The 22912-nt window shown below is 47.8% G+C and overlaps 1 protein-coding gene across 7 annotated transcripts in view; it reads left to right on the top strand.

Annotated features, from left to right (window-relative positions):
• The window catches only part of ARHGEF9 (Cdc42 guanine nucleotide exchange factor 9), a 307995-nt gene that overhangs the window by 261039 nt on the left and 24044 nt on the right, over window positions 1–22912 (top strand). For all 7 annotated transcript variants that reach the window (XM_054039989.1, XM_054039990.1, XM_054039987.1 and 4 more), the window contains one exon: window positions 10989–11120. In XM_054039989.1, coding sequence (XP_053895964.1) covers window positions 10989–11120 — 132 coding nt within the window. The remainder of the gene's footprint in view (window positions 1–10988; window positions 11121–22912) is intronic.

Below are 22912 nucleotides of genomic sequence, written 5' to 3'. Positions count from 1 at the left end.
CTCTTACACCAGTTTAGATTAGGAGAAATTCCTTTGAAGTCAATGGAGTTATGCTGGGGTAAACTGGTGGGAGGGCGAGAACTCCGTCCTTTAGTAGTTTTTCCAGACAAAACCTAGGAGGATCAGGGGGAGAGAGGGAGAAATGTAGGGCCGACTCCTACACTCAGTTTCACTAGTGCCTCACCATTGACTTTGCTGGGGTTGCATTGGTGCAAATGAGGGCAGGATTAGGCCATAACTTGGTAGATAAAGAGTATAAGTGGAAATGATGCTATTATAGTTGGTTCTTAAATTTTGACTAGCAGTCAAAGCAGAGAATGCAGATGATTTGCTTCGTGGCTTTATTGATTGATTCATTGTTATTTATTTTTTAAAAAATCTCTGAGATTGACATGCAGGCTTGTTATTGCATTAGAAGACAATTATCGGGGGGGGGGGGGGGAGAAGGGTACAAGGTCATCAGATGCGTCTTCAGCCGTAAATCCATTATATGTGATGAGTTACAGTGACTCATGTATAAGAAATGCCAATTGTAAATAAACCTAGATTAAGAACAGATCAGTTTCAAGACGCTTAATGTTCATGTGTGAATGGAAAGCCAAGGTGACCTGCTCCTAGGAATGACGGAATAACAGTTTCCATTCCACCACCATCACCATGGCTGATAAATTCATTCTTATTTAGACACACCCATCATCTCCTCAGCCCCCACCCCAACAATTCATCCAAGTACTCTAATGGCAGATATGCCTGTCAGTCAAAGGAGATGATGCTTTCTGAGAGGTAGTTGCAGTCTAGTAGATAGGGCATTGGATAGTAAATCAGGAGACCTAAGTTCTATTGCTGGCTCTACCATTGACCTGCTGTCTGACCATATGCAGATCACGTCATCTCTGTGTGCCTCTATTTCTTGTCTATTTAGATTGTAAGTTCTTCAGGGCATCGACTTTCTTTCACTATATATTTGTATAGCGCATAGCACACCAGCTTTCTGATCTCAGCAAGGGCAGCTAGATCATATCATAATGCAAGTAAGTAATATTATAGGGTCAGTATATGGCAAAACAGTCTTTGAAACGGGCCTGGGTCAAAAGCGTACAAGAAAATATGAGGCAGGAGGAAAGCCAGTAGGTTCATTTTTCTCTGATGTGAAATCCAGATGGAGTATGTGATGGAGGTGAACCCAGTGCCAGCCAAACTTCAAACCACTTTCAGAAAGAAACTTGGTCTAGCAGTCTGAGAGGTGGTTAAGAAAACAGAACTCTTGACTTCTGCTCCTGGCTCTGACACAGTCTTCCTCTGTGCTCTTGGTCATACCATTGAACTGTTCTATGCCTCAGTTTCCCCATATGTGAAATAGGCATAGTGACACCTTCCTTAACTGTTAATGTTTGAAAAGATCTACTATGGAGCCATTTAGCACCAGGTTCACAAGGGGAACGTAGGTGCCTAACTACCCCTTTTAAGCATCTAAGTCCAACATTTAGGTGTCACTTGGATTCACAAAACCATCACTCAGCTGTCGCCTAACCCTGTGGGTGCCTAAAGTCCCTAGGTGCATAAGTTTCTATCAGTAAAGTCCCCTCATTTTCTGCTGGTGGGAATGTGCAAAACCAACCTAAGTCCGACACTGCCAAGCTGGACAGCACTTAACTCACACCTATGCCCTGGTGGAATTCACAAAGTGGGTGTTCCTCTGCTGCAGGTCCTGATCCAACAGGCATGCTCAGAGCACACCTAATTCACCATCATCATGGTGGTGGTGCTACTACCCCTCCCTTATACTGAATAGCCCAGTGGTTAAAGCACTCACCCAGGTTGTGGAAGATCCAGGTTTGAATCCCTACTCTGCCTGGATTAGATCAAGGATTTAAACCCTCGTCTCCCACCTTCAGGGGGGGCACCCTAACCACTGGGCTATACAGTTATTCTCATGCACGCTGCCCCAATGATTATTTCAGTATTTCATATAAAGTGGAACAGCATCAACAGGAGAGAATGAGACCCACCTTAGACTACCGAACAGCGTAGTGGTTAGGGCACTCGCGGGGAGGATAGAAGGGAGGCACTGCCACCGTCTCCTCCATTTTTCATGAGAAAGGGCTGACCTGGCTTAGGTGCCTAACTCCACGAGAGGTTTCATAACTGAGAGTCATGGGTAGAGAAAGGCACCTCATTCCAGTATAGAGTTAAGTACCCAGCTCCCTTTGAGCGGCAGGGATTAGGCCCCAAACCTCTCTTTGACATTTCCTACTGGCTAGCCCCCGGCTCAGTGTGCTAGCTTCTGAGAGTCCCTTTTCTAGGGGCCTAATTCTTTCCATGCATTGGTGAAAAGCCTGTCGCCTAACTCGGGGCTGCGAATGCTACAAGGCAGAAAGGCATTTAAAATATAAGTATTATAGTGCTGGTTGTTGCAATCCTCAAGTCCCCCATGTGAATCTAGATCTTGGTTACTTCAATATTCATATACTCCTAGGACTCACAAAGGGAGGGTATATTGGGACTATAGACAAGCTGCTGATCCTAAAATAAGAAACATTCAGGGCCCAATTCACAGCTGATTTAAGTATATGCAGTTCTGGGGAAGTCAATGGAGTTGTGTCTGCGTATGTCAGCAGTGAATTTAGCCCTCAGGATTCTCCAGCTGATCTGGTGTTGAAGGTTAACTTTAGAGTCAACATTTGAAAAATGTAAATGCCCCTTGGTTGAACAAGGCCTGATTTTTCATCAGATGGTTCACCCAAGCCCTACTTAGCCTTTCTTTTCAGCTTTAGCTCAGTGCTCCTACGACGCTGCCTGGCGTGTGTGCGGGTGCTGTCTGTGCAGTGATCGTGATGGAAATTGGGAAGGGATGCTGAGAAGATGGCTCTGCTTTGCTGATAACAGCTGATAGCCATGCTCTAGCGTCCAGCACATGAAGTCCTAGAAATTGGTGTCAATGGGAGCTTTACCTGACTGAAGACTGTGGGGCCAGATTCTGATCTCGCCTACTGTAGTGTAAATCAGGAGCAATCCCAATCATTCTAATGAGGTGTAACTCCAGATATATGCTGGCATAGCTGACATGAATCTAGCCCTGATTGTGGACCTCTGGATCTGACTATAACAGAATATCACCTGCTTTCTGAATTCCAAAAATATAAATAAACCTAAAAAATACTGTCCCTGCCTACACTGAATTCTCTAGTGCTTTGTCCAGTTCACTTATTAATGACTAAGAATATTGGACTCCCACCGCTTCCCTTGGGAGACTGGTTCACAGTCCGATAGCTCAGCGGCTCTCAACCAGGGGTCCATGAGTCCTTTCAGGGGGTCCACAGGGCCCCCTGGCTGAAACCCGGTGCCCCAAGCCCCGGGGCTGAAGCCAGTGCTGCCCACCCCCCGAAGCCAGGAGCGCTGCGGGGCTGAAGCCAGCCTCCCTCCCTTTCCCCCCCGAAGCCGTGAGTGGCACAGGGCTGAAGCTACACACACACACACACACACACACACACCCCGAAGCCGAGAGTGGTGCGGGACTGATACAGGTGTGGCAGAAGAGTCTGTGCCACTACACAGGCAGCCCCCCAACCCTCCAAAGCCAGGAGCTGCGCGGGGCTGAAGCCAGCAAATCTCCCCCCACCCCAAACCAGGAGCAGCAGGGGACTGAAGCCGGGAGCCCCAGCACACGCCCCCACACCCTGCTGAAGCTGGGAACTGCACTGGGAGCACCCCCAGCCCATACACATCCTCTAGCTAATCCCTGCCTGCACCCTGAGCTACCCCCTGCCCACACACAGCCCCTAGCTATCCCCTGCCTGCACCCTGAGCTGCCCCTGCCTGCACACATCCCCTAGCTACCCCCTGCCTGCACCCTGAGCTACCCCCAGCCCACACAAAGCCCCTAGCCACCCCCTCCCTGCACCCTGAGCTACCCCCCGCCTACACACAGCCTATAGCCACCCCCTCCCTGCACGCTGAGCTACTCCCCTGCCCGCACACATCCCCTAGCTACCCCCTCCCTGCACCATGAGCTACCCCCCTGCCTGCACACATCCCCTAGCTACCCCCTCCCTGCACCATGAGCTACCCCCCTGCCTGCACACATCCCCTAGCTACCCCCTCCCTGCACCATGAGCTACCCCCCTGCCTGCACACATCCCCTAGCCACCCCCTCCCTGCACCATGAGCTACCCCCCTGCCCGCACACATCCCCTAGCTACCCCCTCCCTGCACCATGAGCTACCCCCCTGCCTGCACACATCCCCTAGCCACCCCCTCCCTGCACCATGAGCTACCCCCCTGCCCGCACACATCCCCTAGCTACCCCCTCCCTGCACCATGAGCTACCCCCCTGCCTGCACACACCCCCTAGCTACTCCTCCCTGCACCATGAGCTACCCCCCTGCCTGCACACATCCCCTAGCCACCCCCTCCCTGCACCCTGAGCTACTCCCCTGCCCACACACAGCCCCTAGCTACCCCTCCCTGCACCCTGAGCTACCCCTGCCTGCACACACCCCCTAGCTATCCCCTGCCTGCGCCCTGAGCTACCCCTGCCTGCACACAGCCCCTAGCTACCCCCTGCCTGCACCCTGAGCTACCCCCTGATCACAGACATCCCCTAGCTACCCCCTCCCTGCACCCTGAGCTACCTCCTGCCCGCACACCCCCTAGCTACCCCCTCCCTGCACCCTGAGGTACCACCCTGCCCGCACACATCCCCTAGCTACCCCCTCCCTGCACCGAGTTACCCCCCTGCTCACAGACATCCCCTAACTATCCCCTCCCTGCACCCTGAGGTACCCCCCTGCCTGCACACATCCCCTAGCTACCCCCTCCCTGCACCCTGAGGTACCTCTCTGCCTGCACACAGCTCCTAGCTACCTCCTGCCTGCACCCTGAGTTATATTTTTTGGTTGTGTCCCCCCCACAGCCCAGACAGGCTGGGTGGCTCCTGAGTGAGTCAGGGGCTGGCGTTCCCTCTCTGGACCGTGTTGTGCGGAGCTGACTCGAGCCCTTTCGACCCCAAAATAGAGGTGAAACTATGCCTATTCCCAATGGCCCACCCCAGCCAGGAGCCCCACGGTCTGTCCCCCCCACTGGGCCCTGGAGTTTTTATAGCATGTTGAGGGGGGCCTCAGCAAGAAAAAGGTTGAGACCCCCTGCAATATCTCTCACCTGATGTTCGACCAACATTTCCCTTTGCTCAGTGTCGTCCCTTTACCTGTCGTTAAATGCGCTCAGACCCAGCTGCTGACATTCAGAAGTGGGTAGGCAAAACTGACGTGAAAAAGTTTCTTGGAGCCAGTTCACAGCAACATGCCAAGCTTCATCTGGCTCAGACTCGAAATAGGTCAGGCAAGTCCCACCCTGAGCAGCCCGTCTCCTCCTTGGCCACCTCTTGTACTTGTGCCCTTTTGTAATGTACTCTGGCCAGTGGGTAATGTAGTGAAGAGATCGTTCCCACAAGGTTAGTGGTCTTACATAAAAGCAACCCCCATTTATGTCTAGTCTCATCATTTACAGAGACTCAATTAAGGTAATTTGGGGAAGGTTAGACTATTGGTTCAGATACTGGCCTGGGACACAGGAGGCATGTGTTCACTTTCTTGCTCTGCCACAGACTTCCTGTGTGGCCTTGGGCATGTCAGTTAGTCTCCATATGACTCATTAAAGGCATATATTACAATGAGGCTGGGCAGAACTTAATTTTTATTATTTTTTAATAATTTTGACAGATATTTATTTTTAAGAATTTTTTCAGTTTTTATTGATTTAAATGTTCACAATGGCGGGAAATTATGAGGATGGTCAGACAATAATTATTTAACGACAGTAGACATTGAGATTCAAAAAGTTAACGCTTTATAACTGTTAAAACACAAATTGTCAACATCACATGCCAAAATATACAAAGTCAGTATCTGTGTATGGTGAAATTGATATTTACTGATAAAAAATCTAATCCTTCCAAGCCTAATTACGACTGTGAGGGGAATCACATACTACAGTAATGGGAAACATCTAGGTACTAATATAGACCTACACGTTGTTATATTCTGATATAAATTTATCCTCTCAGAGTTTCTTTTAAACGTATTTCTGTAACCAGATTGAAACAAGTTGAAATAGTGGTCCCACTTTCACTGGTAACCACAAGAACGCAGAGTTTTGGGCTTTCTCTGCTGCTTCTGTGACAGCAGTTCAATAAAACTCTGTCCTCCCCTGTAATGTAGGTGCTTGTGAAACGCAGACGACTGTGTGTCAGAACTCCACCTGGCCATTAAAATCCTCCACTGGTATAGGCTCCATGAAAGACCCTACGCCAGTGGCAGAACGCTTGACACAAGAGAAAATCTAGCTCATCTGTCTAAAAGAAGCTTGAATTGTCATTGCCCATTCCATAAACAAAGGACTTCAGTCTCAGTAGAATCCTAGACATTTGCACCCTGGATTCCCTGGGGTGTCAGTTTAGCAGTTTCCAAGAGGCTTAGATTCACATGAAGGAAAAAAAAGAATAAGAAAAATATAATTGACAACTGTATCCTTTTAAATGTTCTTTAGTTCTTGTTCCTGATGGATCCTCTAATGGAAGACTCATTGCCCTAATTATGTAATATACAATAGTTGGCTTCAGCTTAATATTGCATTATTGAACCCAAAGACTGGCATAAAAAAATGATGCATGCAACGAATGTACTGTTTTCAAAGCTAGAGCAGCTTGATGAGAAAACCTCCTGGGAAAAATCAAATCTGGGACTGAAACAGATTTTTTTCCCTCAGCGACAGAAGGCATCAAAAATGAGCCTGATGAAAAGGACGACATTTCGCTTGCTTTTCTTTTTCTGATCTTTCCATTGCCCAGAGCGCCAATCAGATTATCAGTCACTAATTAGAGCACAGCAGTGTCAGTCAGAAAAGGCCCTGCTCACTGAAAGGAGATTCTCTGCCTGGCAGTAATAGCATGGACTTGTGTCAGGAGGTGGGCTGGGGCTGGGACTGGGGCTGGGGCAGGGGCAGGGGCTGGGGACGGGGACGGGGTGAATGATGTTCAGAAGCTAAGCATTTTTCCCCAGCCTTTGGTAATGTTTATTCAGAGGTCCTCCTGGTCATGTGGGGGATACTGTCCCTCTGCCCACGCTAAAGGGTTCTTCCCTGTAATGCTGTTGTTCTCAACTCTTGTTTCTTCTTTGCTCATTATATGAAGCCCTTCCCTCCCACCCCCCCCAACCCAGTTTTCCTTCACTGCCTGGTTATGGAAAGCAATGCTCACCTATGGCATAGCTGGGAAGCTGATGATTGACAACTTTCATCAGTCACACAGGCATAGGCCCTCCCCTGCAGCCCTTGGAACTGGCCCTCCAGACCTTGTGTGTCACTTCTGTGATGCTTGCAGCCTAGAGGGAGCATGGAGCACAGTCTCAGCCTCCAACTGGTTGACCTTCTGGTCTATCCTACTGCCCGCTAAGTGCTCAGGCCCTGCCCATGACGGCTTGAAGGAGAAATGAGAATTTGACTTTCTTTTTTCTACACTTAACTTGGAGCAGGACACATACCTCTCCATAGTCTGTGTATGGGACACAACACACACACACACACACACACACACAGAGGCATAACCACCTTTCAGGCTGTATGGATGTGGATCAGATCCAGGCTGTGCATTAGTCTTTGCGTAGCCATTACATTGGTTGGTTCAGGGGAAGAGAAGGGATGCATTATCACAGTTGCTCGACCACACATATTAGAAACTGAGTTTCACCCCTAACAAGGGCCAAATTTTCCAAAAATTCAGACAAAATTTGAATGCACGGTTGCCATGATAAAATACCCCTACTTGCCATCGTAATTGCCTATAATTACCACTGTAAAACACGCCAATGGAAGTTGCATACACAGCCGCCAAAATAAATTATGTGAATGCAGTTTTGTGCGCCGGGTCTACCAATGTGGCCCTGAGTGATTTCAGACCCTGCCCCCATTTTGAGTCAATTGATTTGTTGGGCCAGCTCCTCAGGTGCTGTGAACTGGGCAAAGTCAGTGGAGTTATGGCAATTCACAGCTGCTGAGAATCTACCCACATTGTCTTTAGCAATTTGTCTCAATCTATGAGGCTGGCTCTGTAGGAGAGCTAGGCTCATGGCTGCTTAGGGAAAAGGAGAAGAAAATGAATATTCTTTTGGGACATGCCAGCATTGACTGTTCAGTGCTGAATACTAAATGGTCACTAGAGAGTTCCTCACTGGTGGACGTGAGCTGGCTGCCTCCATCCACATGACTAGACTATACAGCCTAAATACACAGTCCCTTAGCCTCAGCATCCCAGCTTAATTCTGTTAGGAGAGGCCCACGTACCTTTAGGGTATGTCTACAAAGCAAGTGGGAGCAGGCTTCCCAATGTGGGTAGACAGACACATGCTAGCTCTAGTAGAGCTAGCGTGTTAAAAATAGCAGTGTGGCGAGACCCCTGAGTACAAACCCACCCATTCCCCTGGGCGTGCACTCGGGTGCCTCGTCCAAGCCGCTGCCTGTGACACCATAGCCACACTGCTATTTGTAGCACGCTAGGTCAAGCACACTCCCGGCTGCTGTGTGGACGTACCCTTGCTGTGCTTGCAGGAGGAATGCTAGGAGGGCTGTGCTGGGAAAGCATGCCTCACTGGGTGCTGCTGCTTGTGTAATGAAAACTGGTCAGTTGTGTATTAATTAATTTAACGCTAACTGCAATACATCTTTCCTAACAAAGAAAATCTTGGAATGCATCCATTTATAGCTGATATACTGTTTAAATTGTTTCCCTAGCATATACAATGTAATAAAAACCCTATAATTTTAGATCTCATTTTTACATCCCTTGCAGGGACTACACAGTTTGGATTCAGCTAATCAAGTAGAAGTGTTTACAGAGTCCTCTCTGTGTCCTCAGGCTTTGGATGCTACCACAGGAGTAAACCAGTCTCACAAAGCCTGCGTTCTATTTTTAGCAAGCAACCTCTTCCTTGCAATGAGAAATTATTATCGATGGGGTTGTATGAATCCTCCCTCGTTGCATAACTGGATGTATCCTAAGCAAGGGCAGTGATTTCTGGAGCCCCCAGGCTTTTGAGAGGTTCCTTATTCAAGGTTCCTTATTCTATCTGTAGAGCCTCAGCAACGTGCATGCAACTCATGGCCTCTATAAGCAGAAGGCTCTGACCAGCAGGCAACTCAGCCTAATTCCTAACTCTGATTTTGAACTCATTTGAGGTGCCAGAAGACATACAAACAGCTCTACTCCCTGCTCTGTGCAAGTGTGCAGGGCTCAACTAGCTCTGATGAGGTGCACAGAGACCATGGTGATGAGCGCAAGATAGACAGAGAAATACCTCACTAAGGCTGCACGGGAGCTGTGTTGCAGTTGCTGCAGCGGTGGGAACTGAACACGCTGTGACAATGCATTAGCTATGACTCAGTGAATTTTCCCTTGTCACTGGACCCAAACATTCATTTAGAATAAATGAGCGATCTTGACTACAGATTGGCCTGAACTGGGCCTCAAGTCTAACCTCCCCACACAAAGAAACGGTGGGGGAGGGTTCAATTTTGGTTCTACCTGCACATGCGAATCCAGAAGGGAGCCTGTTTTCTGGACCCCATTTGGGTGTGACTGAAGTGGCACGAGAACAGCTATTCCCACAAGATTTCCACCATATCTGGCTGAAGCCTTCCTAGCTGTTCATCATCGTCTAACCCTAAACTGAGCCCTGGTCCAGCCACAAATCCAGAACCTAATCTGGATCCAGATCCAAACAACTGTCTACTCACTTTTTAACTCTTGCTTCTCAGTCCTGCCCCTGCCCTGTAGCCAGAGCCCTTCTGAGTCTGCCTGTGAAGCTTCAGAGTAAGGGGTGCGTCTAGGGCTCACAGAATAAGACAGATACACAGTGCAGGTGGTGGAGAATTCACCCGTTTTAATAAATAGATTTTAATTAACTCAAACGTCCCTCCTCCCCCCAAAAACAAAATCTCAGCCCAATTAGCAGAGGGTGAATGGATTTGTTCTCTCAGAGTGGGAGAGGAGCTGTGTTTTCAAGACCATCTGCTCATGAGTCCTTTAAAAAAAATGTTGGAGAAGAAAACAAGCTTTAACCTGAGGGGGAGAAAAGAAGGGGGAAGGCGTTCTGGCAGCCTGCGGCGGGGGGCTTTGACAGCGTGTGGGGATGGACGCTGCCACCCTGAACAAGGGTGGTCCTGACAGCTTGGGCTGGGGGCTCTAATCCCCTGCAAAGGGGGAGTGGTTAACAATCTGTAAGGAATGGCTTTGACAGCCCTAGGAGGCAGGGAACCAACAGTCTGTTTTGGTTTACTCTGATGCCCAGCCCTACATGGGGAGGCTTGAGATGAGGAGATCTCCTGAGAGCCTGAAGGGAGAGGGGTTTGACAGGGAAATTGCTCCAGTGGCCAGTGGGTGGAGGGGCTCTGATTGCTGCCCAGGGGGAAGGAGGGAATTGCCTTGATGGCCTGAACGGGACAGCTTTGATAAGTTAAAGAATGGGTGGTTCCCCTCACAGCCCTGCCTGAGGGTAGCCCCTCAGAACCTGCATCATTGGCTTCTTCTGACAGCCTCCATAGCTGAGAATCTGACCACCTGGGGAAGAGGGGCACTCAGGCAGCTTGTGATGGGAAGCAGGGACACTGACAGCATGAAAGGGAGACTTTGTGGTGAAAGGGGGCTCTGGCAGTTTGTGATGGGAAGCAGGGACAGTGGCAGGCTGTGAAGGGAGCCTGTGTTGATGGAGGGAGCTCTGGAAGCTTGTGAAGGGCAGTGAGGATACTCACAGCCTGTGAGGGGCATTGGTGGAGGTGGGGGCTCTAGTTTTCTGGTTAAAAAATAAACAATGGTGCTTTGATGTATCTAGTGGTAGGAGAATCCCCTCGGAATCAGTGCTTCACTCCACTCCACCCCATATGCCTGCATACATCCGGCTTGGCAAAGTGGCTCACTCTGCCTCGTTCTCTGTGCCCCCTAGGGAGATGACATCTTGGATCGGAGCTCCGAGTTGATCTACACCGGGGAGATGTCCTGGATTTACCAGCCTTATGGACGGAACCAGCAGCGCGTTTTCTTCCTCTTTGATCACCAGATGGTTCTCTGCAAAAAGGTAATGAAACCCACATGAAATCAGTGCTGTTCAGGGCACAGTGAGGATGAGGCATTCAGTGCCGAGCATCTTTCGAATGAAGCTATCCCAAAACATTTTCCAGGGCTGGAAGACAGCAACTCTCACAAAGGGGGAAATGTAGCAGGGAATAGAGCTGAAATTTAGACCGGGTAGAGTTTATTTTTCCAAGCTAGTTACCATGAGGGGAGACTGCAAGAATCAGGGTTTCTGGCTGTCTCAAGATTTGTTGGGTTGTCCCAGTTTTATTAGGTGGAGCCTGCAGGAATTTTCACCGGTCATAAAACCAGACATCAGAGCCATGTAACATAATGATGTTATGACATTGCATCAGAGCTTGAAGATATTTTGGCAGGACATGATGATGTTGGATTAAGAGGTCACAGGGAAGGATTTGGCCCAGAAAAAGTCCAAAAGGTGGGAATGGTTGTTCCAGGGAGGGAGCAATAGAAGCAGGAAGTAATGTGGGGGGAGGAAAGCAAGTGAGGATGAGTGTCCCACTGTAGGGGAACAGTAGAAGGCTGGACTGGTGAGCATTACAGTGAGGAATGGATGGAGGGGCAGAGGAAAGTTACAGTGAGGAGAATAGGCGGAGGGGACAGAGGGCAAGGTCACATTGAGGGGAATGGACGGGAGAGGTCAGTGGGGAAGGTCACGGTGAGGGAATGGATGGAGTCACAGGGGAAAGTTACAGTAAGGGGAATAGATGGAAGTGCTGGAGAAGGTCACAGTGAGGGAAACGGACAGAGGGAACAGAGGAAGGTCTTGGTGAGGGGAATGGCTGCTGTTTTTCCTGTGGAACAAATATTTCGGTTATGAAGCATTTCCCATCTGAGACCTATAAATATGTGCATGAGATGTTTGTCGATTTCTGAGAGAAGCGTAAAAGCTCTGACTGTATGCTGTAGCTGTTCCCCCAGGATCGGTGGCAGGCACTGAACACCCATGTGGTCAAACCTGAAAATTGCTGTAAAATGAGCAAAAAATTCCACACTGCTGGATGGCTCGACACCCTGAGCAGAGAAGCAAAAAGTTGTTTTTTTCACACAAAGGATCATGAGGAATGGAAAACAGTGACTCAAATGCTGTTGAGCCGTCTCCTTAGCGTGAGGCCTGACCCTCCATTTTAGACCCAGATTTCCCTCATCCCACCCAGATCTTGCCAGCCTGCGCTTCTATCCTGTGCATTCTAGACACCAGAAACACTGAATCACGGAACAGAGGTTATAACACACTGAGAGGATTTTATGCTAGCAGCAAATCCCACCTCCATTTGTCAGCTGCGTGCCTTGCTCATTTTCTCATGTATCCCTTATTTTGGCTCTTTGCCCCACGTTCACTTTTGGGTGTCGGTTGCAGTGTATGATCTGGAATCAGATGACCCCAGCATTTCTGTATGAACTGTGACACCTGGCACTTGAGCAGACAGGTCAGGGACTCAGTTATAATGGTCATTCCAGCCTCTAGAGGTAACACCAAGCAAAGATCTGGGCTATGCAAGGCTGGCATTGCCTGTCATCTCTCATACAGTGGTGTGTGATCTAAATCTGAGCTTCATGAAACCACCAGCACAAGCTACTTGTTGGCTTATCAGGCACACATCTGAATGGAGGCTCATCATTAAGGTAGGGAAGGGTGATCAAGCGTACCAATCGTGTAACCTTTTAGTATCAGCACTGACATATGTACCAGTGGCTGGCAACCCTGCTGTAAACAATGCTGTCATAATGCGAGCCCCCTGCCTATCAGCCTGTGATGTTGTTCTAGTCTCATTAACATAACCTTGAGTCATTATTCTGACAAAAGACTAAGGAAAGCAGCAGTATCTGAAGTGACAGAGCTCATAAATCCTGGATATTTCTGTCTTCTGAGAGATCTGAGCTCATCGACTTTTGTGCTGTAGATATACATGCAGGGGAAGTCCCTTGGATCAGCTGCAAGCCTGAATGAGAATAACCCACGGATGCCACAGCCCTGCCTTCTCAGGCTGTGTTCTTGTCAGGTCTCGTATGTGAAGTGAGGGTTGAGCATGGTCAAAATGTGGATGGGAGCCCTCCAAGGAATACCCAGGTACTGAGGAAATGGTGTGGATGGCTCTTAAGTCACTATGGAACCACTGCTCCAGCACTAGGGGCAGCTGTGGCCTGGATAATTCAGGAGGGTGGTGTTTTTCCTTCTGAGTTACGGCTGACTGGATTTCTGCTTTCTGAAGATTTTTTTTCTCATTGCTTTTCCTTTTACACTCTTCCTGGCACTGTGAAATGAACTCCTATAGTCAGAGAACAGTCAAGCTGAGACCGAGCGTATAAGCAGCTTGATTTGAACTTAGCTCCTAAACTTTCACCGTGACTCTGAATTCCTAATTTCTTAAAGCAAAAGAGTGCGCTTCTCGTCTTTGTTCACCCCGATCAATCAGTTTGGGCCATTGCATTTGGTACCTCCAGCAAAAAAGCGTTCTACCCTATCCCCAGCCTCCGCTTACCTGAACCGTAGCTTCACTTCACCTTGCCCACTGCTCTCTCAAGATAATACCAATGAAAATGACAAGTATTCACGCTGCCATGCAGGAATTCTGCCCCTGAACTACCCGCAGGTAGGCTGAGTTGGATGGAGGATGTGATTCTGTCTCAGTGACTGACTTCCATTTACTGCATTAAGCAAACCGGTCTCTGTGGTAATCCGCTTTCTCAATTTAGCACTAAAGTCTTTTTTGTCTCTCCCATGTTCTCCCAGCTCCTTTTAATTCTTCTTGGGAAGCAACCGGGACACAATCACTTTTTCTTCTGCTTCCTTCTTTATCTGTCACATCTCTGTAAAAGTCTCCTACAGCCCAACTCATTCCCTTCTCTCCTCCCCCCTACTTTCCTCTCAGTTCACGTCAGCTCCTGGAAAACGTTGGCACCCACAGCTGTACACACATTATGCATGGTGTGCACCATTGGAAGGATGTCAATTGGGGGCAGGGCTGCCCGGGGGAGGGGGTTCAAAAGGTGCATGCCAGGTCTCAGCGCCACTCACTGAAATTTTAGTTTTCTAAGTGTGTGTTGTGCCGCGACGTGTAAGATTCAAAAGTGTGTGCTTAGATGCCATGCTAAACGAAAGTGAGAGTGGTTCAGCTGTGGATAACATGGCGAATTTCGGAGAGTGCCTGCTGAGCATACCTCAATTCCTTTTCCAGCTCACACACATTTCTAAGGGGTCAGCAACCCCTTACACCTGAGGTACTGCTTTCTGCATACATCATACAGGCTTTTACATTTTCAATACTGTAGTGGGAGAGCGCGACATGGGCTAGTGGCCTGAGCAGGGGACTGGGATTCAGGATCTCTCCAGTTCTAATCCCAGCACTGATAGATTCCTTTGTCTTAACCTCAGCATTGATTTCTCTGGTCTATAAAATGTCAAGGGCATAGTGTCTGGATTAATCAGTAGAGCACTTTGAAAAGTATGATGTATTATTGGCTGTAGGGCCTTAGAGGGGTAACTTAGCCTTTGTGATGCCATGGAATTCATGTGCTGGAGAAGATTCCATCTCATCTACTTTTATACAGTTTCTTCATAGCTGATTTACATGTAGAGGGTTATTCATTTATGAGATCTATTCTATCATGGTGTCTTGCCCCAGAGTTACTGTATTTCAAAATGCTGCTTCTGCTAGGCAGCTTACTGCAGGCCACATCTACATTTGGAGTGAGGGGTGTGGTTCCAGTTCGCGAAGACATACTCATGCTAGCTCTCATCGAGCTGCGGTAGCACAGGTGAGCGGTGGTACAGGCTCCATTGAGTTCAGGTGGGTTTGTAGTAGGTGCAACTAGCCTCTCACGGCTGCTCATGCTCCTGCCTGAGTTGGATTCAGTTCTTTGCAACACAAGGAAACTTTAGTCTATTCGATTAACTTCAGGCTGTTCCAGCAGACCTTTAGTTGGATGGGAATGGAGAGGCCATCTTCTCATGGTTGTTTCTCCAAAGTGCTAGCAACAGAATGGTGGAGGCAGAAGAAAGAGATAATATGTGAGCAAAAGTGTTGCCGTCTCTTCTTGTTCTCTGAACTGGAACGTGGCTGTAGAGTATGTGGTTAACCACAACATGGGTTTTGCAGAAGAAACTGTGGGTTGGTTTCCGTAATGTGAAAATCCTTGTAGGAGGGGAAGAAGGGAATCAACGGAGTGGGAGGCAAGCACTGCCCTCTGCTCCATTTATCATCTGTCTATAACCAGGGAAGAATAATACATATTCCAGTAGAGTAACCTTAATTACCAAGAGATGAAGTCAATCCTAACTGATGTTAGAGTTAAAAGATTGCCTTAAAGGCATAGAGCCTCTTTTTCTCCCCTCCCTGAAGTTGAGAGAGTTTGACACAGAGATACTTTAAATTTACAAATCACATCACTTAACATCTGGCATTCTGACACGGAGTATTAATTATGATCTTAGCTTGTTATGTCTTGGGGTACTCAAGGGGCATATGGTGTAATAGACAGTGGATCTGCAATGTTTCTCCTCTGGCTCGCAGCCCTGGTTTCCCCAAAGGGTGCAAAAGCACATTGGCATCAGATTAGAAGTGACAGGAGAACACGCAAAGAGTTAAAAATGTTTATGTATTGAATTAGGCATTCCTTTTGTCAACGGTGGAGCTGCTCTAGATGGAGCTTCCTGTTCAGCACCTCCTGACAGAGCAGAAAAAGATCAGTGGCTGCGTGAAATGCATTTGGATTTCATTTGCACTTTTAATGTGTCTGTTGTAATCAAGATGCAATGTAAATTCCAGGTTGTCTTTCCCCTGAGCTCCAGGAGCAAAGACTGTTGGGCGAGAGGCAGAATGAGAGCAGCTTAATAGCAATAGCAGACCATTCTGCTAGGAATAGCTGCACTATCTGAAGTATTATTGTTTTACTCACCGGCTGTAATGCCGTTGAAGGACAAGGTTCCATGCAGTGAGTTTAAAGAGACAATCCCCTTAGATTTTTATGTTTGAGACGGTCCAATTCCTCTATAGCCCTTTTCGAAAACACACGAGTGACACCTTGCTCCAAGCTGCAACCCAATCAAAACAAAATTCTCGCTCTCACTTCAATCCAACGGGGTCTTGCAGTTCTCTCCTAGAATCTGACTTACAAAGACAGTGAGAGGCTGGGACAGCTACTAGTCCATTTGTGTTATTTTAGGTGGTTTTCCAGTCACATGGAGCATGGTAATATTTTTCCATCCTCTTCTCCCCATCACTGGGGCATTCAATGAAAACCCCTGTGCTGCCAGCCACTCCTGATTCCAGCCTGCAGAGTGGGGGTGAGGGGAACAGGTCAACTTGTATTTCAAATGGCAGTACCATAGAGAGTTGGCGATTGTATATTGCACTTGCAGTCAAGGCGTTTTAGATTGTGGCCGTGTCAGGTGCCATAGGTTAAACATGGTCAAGCCTAATCTGCCCTTGTGTAAGACCAGGGCTGGCTCCAGGCACCAGCTTCTCAAGCAGGTGCTTGGGGTGGCGGCTCCGGAGAGGGGCGGCATGTCCAGGTATTCGGTGGCAATTCGGCGGACGGTCCCTCACTCCGCCTGGGAGCAAAGGACCTCCCGCCGAATTGCCGCCGCAGATCACGATCGCGGCTTTTTTGTTTTGTTTTGTTTTGGCTGCTTGGGGCGGCCAAAACCCTGGAGCCGGCCCTGTGTAAGACACCACCAAGGAAAACCCAGGAGACTGAGGAAGGTGATTCAGCACAGAGTACTCCTCCCAGTGCCCTGGCTTGATGTCTAACGCCAGGCTTTTGAGAGGTATCAGGTCAACTGATATTATTTATTACGTACCTAGCATGCAACAGGGGGAAGGGCTCTTCTGTCAACCCACCCTCTAACCCGGGGCTAGAACCCTGCATAAAGCTGCTGAAGTTCTGCTAATTCACTGTGGCAGGTGCTGCTTGTTAGTGGGTGTGGCCCTCTAGAGAGGTAGCTAGGACAGATGATGTCCTGAGGAGCAAGATCACTAGGGCCAGCCAAGCTCAAGGAGGAAGCTTATGCTGAGGCTTATATTGCGTTAGTTATCAATAAAGCCAAAATCCAGAAAGGGGATGAGTTTGGATGTTGCCTCAGGCCCTGTGTGCTCTGTTGTGGGTGGGGAAGGGACTTAGTCTGTTCTTATAAAATAAAGGTGTGCAAAATGCCAAGTGCCAATTCATCCATGGTGTAATTACCTCAGGTCTCTGCCCTGAGGAGCAGAAAGTTGAGCCCTCGTGCTGCAATGTTCTCTCACCATTACCATTTGAAAACCCTGAGAACAAATTGAAGGAGTCAGAAAAACAAGTTGACGTATCCGAAGAAGGGTTTCCTATCTCTCCCTGTTGCTAATTTATTAGAAACAAAATCATCCTTGCCTCACTGCTTTAGATACAATGTGACTGGGCTTTAGGTGGAATGAGACATCAAAATGCTACTGATGTTCCACAAAACATACTGAGCAAAAGAACATTTCCGCATAAATGCTTTCAGCTCCTCTCTCTCCTCCCCCCCTCACCCCATGCTTCATGAAACTGGCAAGAATGAATCAAGTGTCTCTTTCAAAACTTACTAGACAGGCACGACTGAATAATTTGGCAGGAATCTGGCGACCTCCCAACACAGCCGTCCTTGTGAGGGAAGGGATTACATAAACTTGTGTCTCGTGGATTTGGGTTCCTCTCTCTTCACATATCAGCCACTGAGGATACAAGTAGAGATTCTCTGGCAGTAGCTGAGTGCTTTAAGTTGTATCCAGGGAGTTCGTGCTACATTTTATTGCTTCTAATATGATCCAGCGCTCCCTGATGCATTCTAAGGCCCTGAGTTCCTATGTGCTGGTTGTGGTTCAGTCTAAATTGTTATGGCCCAAAGACAGTGTAGCAGCAAAGTGCACCGTCACTGATGTCTTTGTGTCCTCTTATTTCTTTGACTTGATATGTGAGTGACCTAGAGCTAAGAGAAGAAATGGGGTGTTTCGCCCAAAGAAGGTTTGGGAGTCATAAGAGCTACAACAAAGTCAGCGCCAGAAGCACCATCCAGGGAATGATAATTACACTGATCTGAGTTCATGACTTGCCAGTTCGGGCCATATTAACCCTTGATGTAACTCCATTGACTTCAGTAAAGTTACACAAGGGGATGAATTTGGCCCCTCCAGTGTTGGACCAGGGCCAGATTAAATCCTGCTGGACTAATTTCTAAGTCTGACGTTACACTGTCCAGATTCGGTGCTAGAAACAAATGTTAGCAGCTCGTGAGATATCCGGTATTAAAACGCTCTGTATGGGCCTGCAATGCCCCTAGCTCGATAGAAAACAAAACTGTTTCATAATAGACATTTATACAGCAGCTTTCATACAAAACGAGCCCAAAAGCAGATTACCAGTATACAGCGCCACTGAAATGCAGCCAGCTGTGGAGCGGATAGTAGCATACATACACACACAATACACCATTGGAGGAATGCACAGTGGAGGACTGGAAAATCACGCCCAAGGCATCTCAAGTTAAATGAGCAAGACACTTTTGAAAATGTTGTCCTTATGTCCCTGCAAAGCAGAGCAGATCTCATTCTTTTAAAGGGTCACGCTTAGGTAGTTTAGGTCCCAAATGTAGGTAATGGGGATTTTTTTTTTTTTAATTTACAAAACTGAATAATACTGAAAAAAATGAAAATACCACGAGACCCATTGTAAAACAGTGTAGTGTGCCATACCTCCATTTCTTACTGCAGACTGTGGGGGTGGGGAGAAGGAAGGGCAGAAACAGGGGCAGCAAGGTGGGAAAATGAGGACAGATTTGAGGAATAAGTTGAAAAACTTGATTTCCCCCATCCACCGAGCTTGACCACTGTCCAAAACAACTAGAAATCACCAGAGATGGGCCTGAACCACACTGGTGGTTTGGTTCCAAAACCCAGATCTGCCTTTCCCCAAAGTTTGCATTTATATCAGTGGTTTGTTATAGGCCTGTGGTATAATCATGTGCTAATTTGAGGGCTCTGCCTGACATCTGAAGATGACTGAGCTTGCAGTTATGTAACGTTTTCTCTTTCAAGTGTCTCCTTAAAACGCAGCTCTCCCATGATGCCTACTAAACACTCAACATTGGCCAGGCAAATGATGTGCTATGATTGCTGCTTTTTACACTAATCATAATCACCTCACTTTTGCCTCATGTTTCGTTCTGTCTGCTTGTTGTATCCACCTCTGTCTTATATTTAGATTATTAGCTCTTCAGGGAAGGGATTGTCTTTTCATTATATGTGTGTACAGTGCCTCGCACAATGGGGCCTGCATCGCTGATTAGCTTGTAGGTCCTACAAATAAATTAATACTAATCAGGGGCGGCTCTATGGTTTTTGGCGCCCCAAGCACGGCAGTCAGGTGGCTTTCGGCGGCACACCTTCGGGCGGTCCGCTGGTCATGCAGATTCGGTGGCATGCCTGCGGGAGGTCCGCCGGTGCCGCGCTTTCAACATTCCTGCCACTGAATTCCCGCCGAAACCGCGGGACCGGCGGACCTCCCACAGGCATGCCGCCGAAGGCAGCCTGACTGCCCTCGCGGCTTGCTGCCCCAGGCAGGCACTTGCTGCGCTGGTGCCTGGAGCCGCCCCTGATACTAATAATAAAGAGTTCAGAGCAGAAAGTTCACCATTCATAATTGCAGCAAAAGAACAGCGTGACATTTTGCAGATGGTTTGTGCTGAGCAGGGAATGTGGGGAGCAGGTGAAAGATTCCCCAGATGCCTTGAACATTTCTTGAAAGAAAAATTAAAACAGCTGAGCTAGGTTTGCATCTCTCCTTCAATTCTCCCTTTTCCCCAAACTTGCTAAACAGTTCTTCAGAGGACCTTGAAGTGCTGATCAAAGCATCACATTGTATCATGTGGAAGACGAGTGATTGGAGCTCTTGGGTGACTTCTTTGAATAGGAAAAGGGGAAAATAACCGCCAACAAAAATACAATATCCCCAGATAAGAGTCAGTTCAAAGATTCTGAGTGGATATTGAAAAATGTTTGCATTCCACATCACCTAGCACACATGCATACCAGAACTCCCAACACCCATTCAGGATAGTGCATGCTCACACACCAACACTAACACCCCCACACAGCTTTTCTTACTGACATTTCAGAGTGGAAATAAGCAACCACCACTTCTGTAATGCTTTACTCACAGTACACGCTGTGTCACTGTTTCACTTCCAGCATCACTGAGCCCACCCATTACATTTTCTTACTAGTTTGCTGAAGGGGTGACAGGGGAAATAAATTGTCCTTCAAAGTGTTTTCTTCCAGCCAGACTTTTAAAGTTCAATGTTAATCACAGAATCATAGATCATCAGATCAGCTTGTTGGGCCATCAAGTCCTGCAGTGGCTACTAAGCCTGATCAGGCAAAGTGTTTAAGCATGTGCTTACTTTGAGTATATAGGTAACATTGATGTCAATTGGACTATTTATATGCTTAAAGTTAAACACATGCTTAAGTGTCTGAGGCACAATTCATAGAATCATAGAAGATTAGGGTTGGAAGAGACCTCAGGAGGTCATCTAATCCAATTCCCTGCTCAAAGCAGAGCCAACACCAACTAAATCATCCCAGCCAAGGCTTTGTCAAGCCGGGCCTTAAAAACCTCTAAGGATGGAGATTCCACCTTAAACAGATTACTGCAACAGAAGTTCAGTTAAACAGAACTCAAGTCTCAAAGATCTGATTCTGGCAACAGATTTCTAGTTAGGTAGCATCAGGGCCGGCTCCAGGGGCGGCAGATTGTTGGAGGTGGCATTATGCCCAATCCTAGGGCAGCACGGCCGCTTTTTTTGTTTTGTTTTGTTCTTGTTCCGCTCCGGCCACCCTGTAGGGGGCGGCGGCGCGGACAACCAGAGTGCCCTGCAGGACAGTCCTCTTCCTTCCCTCCTCGCCGACCGGAGCGGAGCCCTCATGACAGGTGGCAGCGCAGCGGGAGGGGCCGTGTGGCAGCGCCCCCGCTGTAGCCCTGGCCGCCCCCTTCTCTCTCTCTCCCGCCCGCTCCCTCCCTCTCCCCCCCCCCCCCAAGCCAGCCCCCCTGTACCCGCGCCGCAGGTTTTTTTTCTTTTTTTTTTTTTTGCTTTGCCGTTCTGGCCGCCCCGTTTTTTTTTTGCTTGGGGTGGCCAAAAAGCCAGAGCCGGCCCTGGGTAGCATGTCCTTCCCCATCCCATTTGTGCCATCCCCCTGGTACATGCCATCAGAAGAACATTTGGAAGAATTTGGGAAACTAGGTCAATGTAGGCTGTGGTAGCATCACATCTACCATTACTGCTTTGCTTTTGCAGCCTAGGAAACCTTCTCTGTGTGACCATTTGATCTTCACGTTCTAAAACCATTAAGATCATATGCTGAAATATTGTTATTATATTTTGCAGTTCTAAAAATTTCAAAGTGCCTTTTACAGATTAATTAGTTGCAACTCACAACATCCCTGTGTGATAGGCAAATATCCCCCTTTTAAAGATGGGGAAACTGAGGCACGGAGGCGTTGTGATTCATTCAACGTCATACAGCAAGTTATTGTCAGATCGGGATTAGAACTGTAGCGTCCTGACTCCGATCCTTGTGCTTTAAGCACTGCACAATGCTTTCTCTCCTATTAACCTTTTACACATTAGAACACACGAGAGTTTGGGAACCAAAAGAAGTATCCTCAGCAGAAAGACCAATATCCTACATGTGCAACAAAATATATCTAATGTATATTATGCAAGTAGTATCATTTATATAGTGGGCTTATAGGAGAGATATATTGACTCACATTAATTCATGAGAAAATGACCCTTTCCATCTGTGCGTTGGGATGGTTCCCTGATTCTCAGGTTCAGTCTGCACTGGTCCCCATTGCAAAGAGAGTAAGCGCAGCTGAGAGGTTGCTCTGACTTATGACAGTGGAGGATAGATGAAGCAGAGCTCTACCCTACCGCCGCCTCCCACAATCCTGACAAGCCCTCTCCAACACTCAGCATGACTCTTATATTGATGGGGTGGCAGCTGACACAGCAGCCATATGCTCGCAAGTTCTCTTGTTCCATGGAGTGTCCTGCTGGCCATTTGTACTGAGATTTCAATTGGGAACCTGGCCCTTTATGTGCATGAAACACATAATGCTCTTTCCACCTGAGCTCGTAGCCTTCTGCAGGATAAGATAGGTACACATCTATCAACTGAACAGCAGATGCATGAGCACACACCTATGCCCTCTAGAGGGCTGGATGATTAAATATTTAGGATCTAATTTGAAAGGTGCCTCCTTCTGCCATTCTGGTTTGCTTCCCCTTAGAACTGCAACAGTCCTACCTGTTCTTATCTAATAAACACCCTTCCTCTCCTCCTTCATATGCCTCCTTTATACCCCCCTCTTCAGGCTGTCCCTTTTCCTCATCATCCAAACACCTGTTTTCTTTTGTCTTCTGTGTGGTTATCTGATTTAGATTGTGAGCTAGTAGCTAGAAAGGAGGGTCTTGTGGGTAGACACTGGATAGGGACTCAGGAAGATCTTGATTCAGTTCCAGCACTGCCAGGGACTCCCGGTCTGAATTTGAGCAAGTCACATAATTTCTCCCTGCCTCAATTTAGTATCTGTAAAATGGAAGTATTAATACTCCCTTTCTCTCAGACTTTGTGTCTCTTGTCTGTTTACATTAGAAGCTCCTCAGAATGGGGATTTTGCCTTACTGAGTATGTACGGCATGTAGCACGATTGGGATCTCAAGTTTGGTTGGGGCCTCTTGACTCTATTATAATCCAAATA

Source organism: Malaclemys terrapin, chromosome 9 (assembly GCF_027887155.1).
Source record: "Malaclemys terrapin pileata isolate rMalTer1 chromosome 9, rMalTer1.hap1, whole genome shotgun sequence".
NCBI lineage: Eukaryota > Metazoa > Chordata > Testudines > Emydidae > Malaclemys > Malaclemys terrapin.
The sequence above is the reverse complement of the archived record's forward strand: the minus strand, read 5'-3'. Positions and strand labels throughout refer to the sequence as shown.